General features: G+C 31.0%; 3 protein-coding genes across 3 annotated transcripts; 1 reads left to right on the top strand and 2 right to left on the bottom strand.

Annotated features, from left to right (window-relative positions):
- Positions 1–812: 812 nt before the first annotated feature.
- On the bottom strand, positions 813–1871 carry LOC111032852 (39S ribosomal protein L12, mitochondrial). The gene is made up of 4 exons (XM_022313317.1): positions 1625–1871; positions 1332–1551; positions 1130–1261; positions 813–1057 (listed from the first exon to the last, which is right to left on the bottom strand). Exons 1-4 carry the CDS (start codon positions 1681–1683, stop codon positions 941–943), a joined length of 528 nt encoding a protein of 175 aa, XP_022169009.1. The 5' UTR covers positions 1684–1871; the 3' UTR covers positions 813–940.
- Positions 1872–2065: 194 nt separating this feature from the next.
- Positions 2066–8620, top strand: LOC111032851 (exonuclease 1). The gene is made up of 10 exons (XM_022313316.1): positions 2066–2471; positions 4321–4440; positions 4743–5004; positions 5069–5284; positions 5347–5613; positions 5684–5897; positions 5967–6216; positions 6280–6631; positions 7801–7970; positions 8030–8620. The coding sequence occupies exons 1-10, from the start codon at positions 2311–2313 to the stop codon at positions 8052–8054; spliced, it is 2037 nt and encodes a 678-aa protein (XP_022169008.1). The 5' UTR covers positions 2066–2310; the 3' UTR covers positions 8055–8620.
- Positions 8621–9819: 1199 nt separating this feature from the next.
- Positions 9820–12272, bottom strand: LOC111032854 (gastrula zinc finger protein XlCGF57.1-like). Its single transcript, XM_022313319.1, has 6 exons — positions 11852–12272; positions 11334–11766; positions 11041–11274; positions 10827–10958; positions 10472–10758; positions 9820–10398 (listed from the first exon to the last, which is right to left on the bottom strand). Exons 1-6 carry the CDS (start codon positions 11860–11862, stop codon positions 9828–9830), a joined length of 1668 nt encoding a protein of 555 aa, XP_022169011.1. The 5' UTR covers positions 11863–12272; the 3' UTR covers positions 9820–9827.
- Between the last annotated feature and the right edge of the window lie 257 nt (positions 12273–12529).

Raw genomic sequence — 12529 nt, 5'->3', positions numbered from 1 at the left:
TTTTTTAGTATAGTTTTAACCTACAGTAACTCAATTACGTGTCATATTTAAATAAAAACAATATATAGGTTCACATAGAATCTTGTGCTTAACTTAATTACAATAAAATGTTATAGTTATTTCACAAAGTAAAAAGTATGCAAGTCCCTTATAATTTATAAATAAATTCTTATCTTCTTAATCACTGTATAAACTTTTACCAAGTTCATGTTAGAACATTAAATAATTGAATAAGCAAACATTCCCTGTATCCTATAGAGTGGTCACTACACCCAGTTCTATTATTAGCCACAGAAAAAGTAAAGGCTCAGTCTTAATATAATCACTAGTTCCACAATAAATTGCATTAATTGATTACAGTGTTTTACCACTGTTAATTTGTTTATACTAACAAAAAAAATAGTTGATATTCTATTTCTGAATTCTAGTACAGACTATATGAAGGTTACATTTTGTACAAGTTTAAATTACTAACTATATGGAGGTTTTAAATAATATTACTGAACTAAATATTTTTTTAAATTTAAAATTTGAGAACAAAAGTTATGATTATTATCATAAAATAATAGCATATTTTTTTTTAATTTTCAAGTAAATGTTAAGATACTTAAGATGTTTATCTTGCCTATTAATTTAATATCAATTAAATATCAGGTATATTATATTTCAAACCTTAGAAAAAGTTCAGAGACAACTGATAATTAATTTTTGAGCAAAAAATTACAATTTGTCAAGGTTTTATTGTATAATGTGCACATATTGTTGTCAGCATTAACCCCCCAAAAAACAGGACAGGTATTAAATGCTTTAAATATAATGATATCATATATAAAACTTTATTGATACATTATGAATATTGACTACTTACATTAACTGTTAAAACTTTGTGAAATTAAAAAAAAAAATTATACATTATTAAAATATAACAAATGAGTATAACTCAGTCAATTACACATTCAGCTCCTACTTTAGTAAATGCTTCTTTTAATTTCTCTGCTTCATCTTTACCAATATCTGATTTGATAACCGTAGGGGCACTTTCAACAAACTTTTTAGCCTGAAATTGCAGTATTATATGAAATATCTAGATTATGAAAATATGAACATAATTATTCTAGGCAGTACTAACCTGTACTAAATTCATGCCTTCCAATAAGTTTTTTACTTCTTTTATCAAGGCAACCTTTTGTTTATCATCAAATTTCATAAGTTTAACAGTAAAACTCGTCTTGACTGTTGTAGCTACTTCTTCTTCTTCATCCTTTAGAAAAAAAAAATTAAAACTATCATTTTGAAACTGGTTTAGTAAGTTTTTTAAAAATAGAATTTACTTGTCCTGCTGCTGCTGGGGCGCTGACCATTGCTCCCATGGGAATGTCTTTTAGGTTAAGACGAACTTTTAATAATTCAGTGAACTCTGACACTTCAATCATCGTCAAGGAAGAGATTTCTGTATACAGTTTTTCCAACTTGGGAGAGCTTGTTAGTTGGCTTCCATCTGGCTCTGGTACAGTCAATGGCTGCGTAGCCGCAGAGTACATTCTTAATGTTCTATAAGTGAAATAAAAATATGTCTGTTTAGATTCTGAATGATCATAAAGATTATTAATTTGTTCGTACATACTTCTTCGACAAAGGCCGCAAATGTCGCCCAAACATACGGAGTGGAGTGGTTAACAACATTTTAACTAGTGTTTTTATTATAACAGAAATAATTTAATCTTGAAGTAGTCGTATTTACTAAGTATTTAGTATTGAAAATAAACGGTCGATAAGAAATTAAGAAGTTTTAAGTTTGATTGAAAATCTTCAGTCTTCCAGAAAGAGTAGGACGGAGCTAACCTAAAATGCATAATGTTTATTGATACCAACTACAGCTTGCAGAGCAAAACAGCTGAAATTATTATTTTTATCAAACACAGGACCACGAAAAAGAGATCATTTATGGGACCAATCAAATTGAGTCAACGGTCGAATAAAATGTTAACCAGGGTATAAGACACGGACCGTAGTCCGTGGTATAAAATAAAAATGTATGATGCTATCAATATTTTGGCGGTTAAATACAACAAAAATGATACGATGTACAAAAGTAATTTCAACATAACTTTGAACAAATTTCTGCGAAAACACTTGTAGTAGAAAAATTCTATTGATCTCGCCAAGTATATTGTATTATACGTATATATTATTTTTTTTTTATACATTTATAATAATCGTACGTTTCTGTTGTCCGCGGATTAAACGCTGGCAGACCAATAATTGAAATTTGAAGCACAGCTAGATTATTCAATCCGTGTTAGAAGGAACATGGGTATTCAAGGGCTAATACCTCTTTTAGAAAAATCATGGAGATCCGTTAATGTATCGGAATTTTCCGGATGTACTGTGGCCATTGACGCTTATTGTTGGTTACATAGAGGTGTATATACTTGTGCTGAGAAATTGGCAAGAGGAGAGGATAGTCAAGCGTAAGTACAACTAATAATATTCTTATGCCTGGTTGCATAAACAATCACTTAACATTTAACGAATCAATAGTGAGCTAATGATCCCTTAAATATGGTTTAGCGGCCCATGATTGGTCCATTTTAATTTTATTGGGCCGTTAAATTAATAATTTTTTTCTTGCAACCCGGCATTAAAGGTTTATGCTGATTTTGTAGCTTGTCTCAGTGAAACAACATTATTTAGAATATTAAAAAATGTATTCACGTATTGTGCTATTTTTAACAACTAAATTAATTTTACATACCCAAATTAATTTGGTTGCTGAAAACGGCAGAATCAAAAATCTGTTTGAACATTTTTTAAATTTACTAGTGTAACTTAGTCTGAACTGTGTGGAGGTTTTGAGTTTTAGAAATATCAATGTGGTATTGGTTGGAAAATTAACAGTAGGGTTTAAAGTGACAGTTATTGTATTAATAGCTTTTAAGCTCATTTTGAGTGGTATATTTTTTGTAAGGAATTTATAGTAATTATAATTAAATAATTAATTAAGAGGAAGAATTGAGAAATATATTTTATACTACTGAGTATACTCTGTTAAAAATAAGAATATTAGTCGGCGGCTAGGTTGTGCTCACGGGTGTGGGCAACTCTACACGTGACGTGTATAGATTGATGACTCTTAGGGGAAGACAAACGAGCTTTGTCTGACCATTGCACTGCTGACTACTGTTTTTACTTTTAACAAAGTATAGGTATTGCTAAGAGATATTTTACTGGTTTTTACTTTTCATAGAATGTCCACGCAGGACAAAAAAATCCATACAAAACATAAACTCAACATTTCCCAACACAGACAGGACAATTTAAATTGTTTTTAAAAACAGAAACAAAACAAAAACCAGACGGCGTAGATTCAGCATTAAAAACTATACTTTAGTATTCATGAAACTTGCATCAGTCTAACTAGGATTTAAAGGTTATCACTTATTTAAAGCAACTTCATTCATTGGGATAACACTGGAATTACATTTATTGAGGCTCCAGTCCTCCAAATTGAATTGACCCTTTCAGGAGCATAGACATATAAATATGTTTTTAAAATACACTGTCAAAAAGAGCATTGTCGTAAATATATGTTTTCCCCTCGAATTCTTTTTAGTTTGTTTGTGTTTCATCTGATTAAATTACCGTTAAATACCTCAAATAAAATATGTAAAATTAAAAAATATGTATTTAAATGTCTTTGCTAAAAATTGTATGTAAAAAAAAGAACTTACATATACGTCTTCACTCATAATTTATTTTCCAATTTTTCATTCCTGATCTACTCCCTGATTAAATTTATGCATTTTGAGGTTGCCCTTCAAAGGGTTAAGATAGTAAAAGGATTTATCAGTGTCTTTCAGTTCTTAATATTTATTTTTGTTTAATTCTCTGTCGATCCCAATTGAATAATATGTGACAGGGGTGGTCAAACCGCTGCTCGCCTCTTAATATTTTGACTAATATAATAATAGGTATAATTTTTTTTCCTGCTCTTCACACTATTTTTGATTTTATTGTGCAACTTGCGACTCTTATTGCTGGCTACCCTTGGTATATAAAGTTACATTTATAACATTACTATTTACTATAATACCTACTATATAAGTAAACTTTCATAATAATTTTACTTGCACTACTAAAACTACATAAATATCATATTAATATTACTAACAGAAATTAGGATAATTAAACATTTTAATTGTAATCATATTTTTTAAAAAATAAATTTACTTAAAATTTGAGACATGTTAAAAGATCTTTTTATAATTTAATATTTTTTAAAATTCTATTTAATTTAGTTATCATTTTATTTTTTTTTAGGTATGTTTACTATTGTATGCGATTTGTGTCTATGTTATTAGATCAAAACATCAAACCGATTTTAGTGTTTGATGGACAACGTTTACCCGCTAAAGCTGATACTGAATCAAAACGCCAAAAGTAATAAAATAATTATATATATCACAGTGGCGTAGCAAGGTGTGTGCTGGTAGAACTGTAACCCCCCTCTCCACCTTCACTTAAAGAAAATTAAAAAAATTATTTCTATGATCTATGAAAGTACCTGAAATAAAACCTAGGCATCAGTATGCTTAACTTATGGAAGGCCCTATATTGTTAAACCAATTCTGTGTAAACATATAAACAGCACTCCTTGAAGAAAAATCCTGGCTATACCAATTATATATTATCTAGTTTGTCAAATGATTGGTTTTTACACTATCATAATAATTGTTATTTAGACAAAGAGAAGAAAATCGAAAAAAAGCTGCTGAGTTGATGCGTTTAGATAAAGGAAAACAAGCTTCATCCCTTTTAAGACGGAGTATCGATGTTACCCATAAAATGGCATTGAATCTTATTAAGCGTTGCAGAGAGATTAATGTTGATTGTATTGTAGCACCATATGAAGCTGATTCTCAATTGGCATATTTAAATTTAAGCGGAATTGCTCATATAGTTATTTCAGAAGACTCAGATTTGTTGCTGTTTGGTTGCAAAAGAGTAAAAAAATTGATTAATTAGCTTTGAATATACCAAAATATCCTAACGTTTAGTATGCTTACAGGTTTTATTTAAATTAGATCAAAATGGTGCTGGTATATTAATTGAACAAGAAAAAATACATCTCTCAATGAATATCCAACCTGAACAGTTTAGTTTAGATAAATTTCGTTATATGTGTATATTATCGGGCTGTGATTATTTACCTTCTGTTCCTGGAGTAGGATTGGCTAAAGCTCGACAATTTATCACTAGAACAAGTGAACCGGATATCTACAAAGTACATTTTTGCTTATATTTATTTTAACCTAATAGTTAGTAAATGTTATTTTAATATTTTAGGCACTTTCGAGATTAGGATCTTTTGTGAATATTAAAATTCCACCTGAATACCGTGATCAGTTTATGGATGCTGATCGTATGTTTCAATACCAACCTGTATTCGATCCATTATCTCGTAGAATAATACCATTAAATGATATACCAGACTCTAATGTACCTGTATTTGTTTCAAAGCTAACCTCTGATCAGGCTTATCAACTTGCGCTGGGAAATATAGATCCTATGTCTTTAGAAGTAGTAGATAATTGGGATCCAGATATTAAATTAGTAAGAATGTGCTCATTACTTTGATAACATAATATATTTATATAATGGCTTATTGATTTGGTGGTTTCAGACTCCTGATAAAATTGTAAAAAAGAAAATTATTCAAGCTCGTCATAAAAGTATTTGGTCAAAAGACTATCAACCAACTAAATATGACCCTAAAGTATGTACTTTTACACAAGAAATTGTCAAGAGTACTCCCACTTTAAGTCCTAAGGTGTCCAAAATTGTCACTCGGTCATCACTAGTTCATCAACCACCTGTTATAAAAAAACGTCTACCCGGTATTTATTATTCAAATATAGGCACAGACTCGTAGATTAATTTATACATAATAAGTATATTTTTTATAGTGACTGAAGATGATATACTAAGTACTCTTGATGAAATTTATGAAAACGAAAACATTTTGGAAAAATCTGACATTATTACTGAAGAAAAACATCAGTCTACAAAATCGCCATCCATCAAAGATTGTAAAATTAAAGATAAACTTTTTAAACGAGAATCAGACACAGAGGAAAATGAGTCACCTTCGTTTTTAAAACAACTAACTAAAAGAAAGTATACAGTTATAGACCCAGATGTTCAAATAGTTAGTGGGTTAGTTATTAAAATTCTTTTAAATTATTCATCTAAATTTTAAAAAAAATTATTTATTTATAGTTACTTTTCTCCTCAAACACCCAAAATAAACGAAGTCCTTGAAGAAGAATCAATAAATCCATTTAAATCTCGCAAGATAACCATACATAAAAATAAGAATACTAATGAGGATTTAAATACCTCTTTAAATTCTAGCAATTTTAATGAAGGAAATATACCACAATGTCTTGAAAACGAGGAAGTCGACACAAAAATATTAAATAAAAAACTGTCTAATCAAATTCAAACAGCCTTTAGTTGGAAGAGTTACTCAAATAATAGAATGGTTACAAATAAAGAAGTTCACAGTAAAGAACAAAAATACCAGAATATTACAAATGATACATTTTCAGTAATCGATGATACTAAAAGAGTAAGAATGTTACCTTACATGCAGTGGTCAGGAGTAGCTCACTAATTTTAGTGACGCCACTTTATGTCTAAAGATTAACCTATTAACAATACACCTAATTATTTTATGACCTTATATAGCAAAATACTATAGCTCTCTTAGAAATTTAAGTTAGGGTATCCAAAATTATCATTATTTTGTCACAATATACAACCTATTTGGTGATAATTAAAATACTATAATAACCATAGTTTTATGATAATCTGAAATTTCTAGGGGTTTGTCGGTGGCAAGTGTCATCATAAATCATAATTTAGCAGAGATGTGCCAAAAAGCAAAAATAATCAGGAAAACTGTAAATAAGCATGTTTTAAAATTCTTTGAATAAAGCACATTTAATTTTCATAATTGAACGTGTTTTGACATGGCATACAATATGATACACTTACTAGCACTCTGCTAGATTTTATGTCAAACCATAAAAATAAGCAAATGCTATCAAGCTCTGATGATAATTATTTTATTTATTTATATTATAGATTATCGATGAGTGTATTAGTTAATATTTTGTGTTTAATCCACGATTAACTGACATAGTCAAATCAATCAGTCTAATTAATAACTTTCAACTTCCAATCGGAATATTAAATAAAAAAGGACCAAGCTTTATTTAAAAAATTGCATTTAAAGTAGCTACAGTGCTACATTTTTTGGAGTGACTGTAGCATTAGTGTGGTGCATAAAACCAGTAGTGTCCCGACCACTAGTCACATATTAAATATTATTAAGTTTCAATTTATTTTAGAAACGGTTAATATTTATTTGATGTTTTATTAGATATTATACTATTATAGTTATAAACTTATAAATGTAAAATTAAAATATACTTAAAACTATTGGTTTAAAATCATAAATATTAGAATTCTCAATACAGTTTTCTTATACTGGCTTTACATTATTTCGTGTTTTACAAATTATACATGATTATTCATTTATAGAAAAATGCATATAAATTAAAATACATAAAATCTATTGAAATAAAATATTTAGATTATTTAGGAAAATATTTTCATTTTAAAATAATATATAATAAGTACACGTTTCTTATAAATCAACAATAATGTCAACAATTTTTTTATATTTTATAAAACATGTTACACTACCATCTACAAAATCATTAAATTTAACAGGTCGACCATGATAACGATATTGATGAAGGATTTGGTAGTCAGAGTACAAAAGAATCTAACAGTTCTCTTCATGTGACTCCTAAACAGGGAAAGCGGTCATGTCCAAGGACCGGATTATCTAAAAGTGCTGGGAAAAATAGTCAGTCTCTGTTGTCTAAGTTTGGTTTCAAGTAAGTGATCGAGGTTCATTTCATTACAACATTTTAATTATTGTTACTTAATTTTACAGAACTGGTGACAAACTAAAACGTTGAAGCAAGTATGCTCAAATGATTTCTTTTTATTTTAAGACTGAAGACATAAACTGAGTTGTGACAAAAGCTTATACTCTAATACATTTTTTTTTTTATTGTTAGATTTAAATTATTTAATATTTATAATGCATTTAGTATTTTTACAAGGATTATTACAAATAAAATATTTACTACTTGGGTATGCTTATAGTTCATTTTTATTATTTAAACCGTACCTGTATAGTGTCTGAATTGAACACTGAAAGTCTCCTAGCTGAAACACAGTTAATGTCTCAATTTATAATTTTTAAATAGATTTAAAATGCATTATGCATCTATAAATACTTTTTATGCAATAGGTATATTATATTAAGATTTTTGTCCTTCATTAATTCGATTGATCGACAGTAAAAAAATTTAAGTTTCATATCAATATATTTTTTTTAAATTTAATAATATACATTCAATTGCTTAAAAGTTGAGTAAAATATAGTTAGTTGCCAGCATTCTAACTGCAGTGTAATATAAAACGGATCATTGTCACGAAGAAAACATATATCTATACAGATAATATAATAATCTTATATATTGTTTACTGTTTAGTGTTCCTAACTCTAATAAGGCGATGATCTATCATTACAATTTGTTCCCCCACACAATATACGACTAAAATTATACAATTTATTAAGACCAACAAATGGAATGTTTATATAGATAAATAAAACTGATCTTTCTTACAAACATAAAAAATTAAAAATATTAAAATGTGCTAACTTTTTCTATATTTTAATACGCTCCAAATATATATAATATTTATATTACTTAATGTTAAGTATTTACAATTAATTGGTACAAGACGGTAAAAAAAAAATAAATAAATAAAATAAAATAAAATTATCATTTAAGTATTTTTACATCATATTAGTAGCACCCATTAAAACTTGGGATTTTTTTACTTATTACAATTCAATGCATGCGTATTACTATTTATTGAAAAATAATACACACATATATGTTCATATTTTACACACTAATATAAGATTCAGATAACTTAATTTAATGTAATCTCTTGTCTAATAAGTCTACCTATATAAATTTGATTAGGTATGGAAAAAAAAATTAAGAAAAAAAATCACTACATTTACAAACTCACAGTATGGTTGGTACTTAATTGTACTTTCGACATGAGGACGTATTTTACTTAAATAGTCAAACAAATATATAAGTAAGAAATTCTTTCCAAGTGAATAGCTGCAAAAAAATTAATTTCCAATTTTTGCTACGCTGATTTGTATGGATTGAAAATCAATTTAGCCGTCAGTGAACTTTTTAGTGCAGCATACAATGATAATACATATTATAATATTATATTCATGTTAATATTAATACAATTTAATAAAATAGTTCTAATTGTAATAATGAAACTAATTTTTTTTTTTTTTTTAATATAATTAATTATACAATTAAATAGATTTGATATTTAAGTAAATAAATTACTTGAAGAGCAAGCAAAAAAAAAAAACTAATTAAAAAAAAAAACAAACGCATAAATCCTGATGACGCTCTTTTCTTTCAGTTCAAAAATAAATGTTAAAATTGATTTGCATTCATGCATAAAATAATACATTTAGGTATTCAAAATATATTTAACGTATACTCTGATGAATAAAACCCCTACCACTGCTATTTTATCATGGGATTAGAGTTCAAGAAAAATCAATGAATAACTGCAATTTTGATAAGAAAATATAGCTTTCGTTGAAAAAAAAATCTTAGTATAAAACGAGGCAGTTATTATGACCCTGAATGGGCCTCACTGGGATGTCTTAAAAGTTGAGGTTGACTACCAGATTGAATATGCCTAATAGGCTGTAGTCCCAGGATAGTCGTATGAAGAGGAGTCGGTTGCAAGCCAACCTGTTCAGTCTGTAAATGTTGTATGGATTGGACAGCTGAAGTGGTAGCATTACGATTTCTGGACGGTGGTGGATCCATATGTTGTCGTTCATGTAGTACAAGGTGATTTTTTTGCATGAAACTTTTACCACATTTTTGACAAGCAAAAGGCTTGTCTTTACAAGTGGCATTTGGGTATTTTACGTGATGCTGTTGTAAGCCATGTTTTTGGGTAAAACCACGGCCACAATCTCCACAATAGTGAGATTTCTTATTGGCGACAACACCAGATTGATGTTGATTTTGGTGATGATTTTGTACATTAGCAATACCATTTGATACACCTTGTACACTTTGTTTCAATGTAGCAGCTAGACTACAAATATCAGATAGGAAACTATGGTCACCGATGTGTAATCGCATGTGAAGTGCTAGTCCTTCGTCACTAGCAAATGTTTCACCGCATTCACTGTAAATATATTTATGAACATTAATATCAGCAATATTTTATTTATTAAATCATAAAATCAATCAATATATACCGGCATGCTTTGCTCGCAGTTGCGGTATAAGGAGATCTATGTACTGGTGTTGATGAGTTAAGGCCACAGTTTCTTACGTGAACCAATAATGTGCGTCTCTGTAAGAACTCTTTACCACAAGCTGGGCAAGATTCAGGTATGCGGCCATGCTGCCGTTCATGGTTGACCAATTCAAATTTACGCAAGAATGCAGCTCCACAGTCTGGACATACAAATGGTTGTGTTCCACCGTGGAATCTTGAATGCATGACTAGATGTTCTTCACGCGAGAAAGTCTCACCACAAACCTATAAGCATTGATCAGTAATTTAAGATATCATTCAGAAAGATCCATAACAAGCAAAAGAACACTTACAGAACAAGAGTATGGTCGTTCACCAGAGTGGAATTTTATATGAGTGGTCAGATGACGTTTCTGAGGAAATCTACGACGACATTCAGGACACTCGAATGGTCTATCTCGAGTATGAACTCTTTCATGGCTTACCTAAAGGATAATAATTGTCATACATTATAAACAAGAATCAAGTGAAATAATAATATTATAACTGCATATTATAAATACTAACCAAATGATGTTTTAAGGTAAAACTTTTATTACATTCTAAACATTTGTATGGTCGTTCCGAGCTATGCAATAGCAAATGAGTACTTAGACAATGTTTGAGAGCAAAAGTCTTCCCACATTCAGGACAAATATGAGGACGCTCACCAGTATGACCTCGCATGTGAGTTGACAAATGATGTTTCATTAGAAACGTTTTGCCACACTCTTCACACCCGTGAGGACGTGCTTTCGGTGGCTAAATAATTACAATAGGATTAGTCGATTGATAAGCACTGCATTTAAATAGGATCTTACTTGTAATGGTTTGATTTCAACACTAGAACTAGAATCGTGATTGACGAGTGCTGCAACGGCTTGCTGCTGTTGCTGTTGATGGTGAGTATTCAAATTTGGATTTCCAGTTTTGCGTGTGAAATACTCTCCGTCAGTCGTAGACAATTGTATAGGCGGCGCCAAGAAATGTCTAGCTTCTTCGTTCATAAAAAACATACTTCGAAACATGAGATTGTTGCTCATCGTTGTCACGTCATTCTGGTTATTTTTTTTGGCCGCAAGCCGAATATGTTGTCCAGTCGCAGGCCGGCCCTTCTTTGTCGGTTTGATCGGTTTCGGTTCGAAGTACGCAGAACCTGAATTGGCTAACGGCAATGCGCATGCACTGTCAAGGTTCAGCCGTTCGGTCAGATGGTCCGTCACCAATCTTATTGGCTGGAGACTGTCATTGTACCTGGGATCAACAACAACGGCGCTATAAGTATACTATGTGTGATGGACACCCACGGACGACATTCCGCGCGCGCTGGTCCACTTACCTTTTTAACATTAACTTGCAACACGAAGACCTGAGCGACTTCGGGAAATGGCTAAATTACGCACGGTCACGCACAGATGACAATCGAAGCAGCCGCTGGCCGAGCAGTGGTTGTGACCGTCCGATGGCAAGAAGTCCAAAATACTTGGGACGCGCGCGCGCGCATCGTCGTCCCTAGACTTCGTCGAACGCGCTAAAGTTGGGTGCAGCAACGATCACAAACGGACGGAAAAACTACCTACCTATAGAATCGGATTAAGCATCGTAAACAACGGAAAGCGTCAATGACATCTTCTGTTGTGTTGATAACGTTCCGCCATTTTAATTGTGTAGGTGAGTCGGCGGCGGGTCGTCGCGACGATGATTACATGCGCGCGCGGGGAGACAAAAAAAAATCGACGTAAACGTTGAGAGTGCCGAGCGAGTGAGTGAGAGAGAGAAATAAAAGCGAAAAGGTGTATTAACAAACAACTGTCGGGCTGGGTGGAGGAACAGATGGCACAATAATATCGCACCGGACAGACCGCACAAACTGACACCACCGGATATGCTATGCGCGCGCAACCCTATCTTGTGGACTATAACCCGACGGCAGTAATCGTTTCGTCCATGATTACGCCCCTCGGGCGACCAGTCGACCACTAATTTTGAATGGCGGCCTGCGATTCCCATTCCTCTC

This window comes from Myzus persicae, unplaced genomic scaffold (assembly GCF_001856785.1).
Source record: "Myzus persicae strain clone G006 unplaced genomic scaffold, MPER_G0061.0, whole genome shotgun sequence".
Taxonomy (NCBI): Eukaryota; Metazoa; Arthropoda; class Insecta; order Hemiptera; family Aphididae; genus Myzus; species Myzus persicae.
Note: the sequence above shows the minus strand (reverse complement) of the source record. Positions and strands in the feature narration are given on the sequence as shown.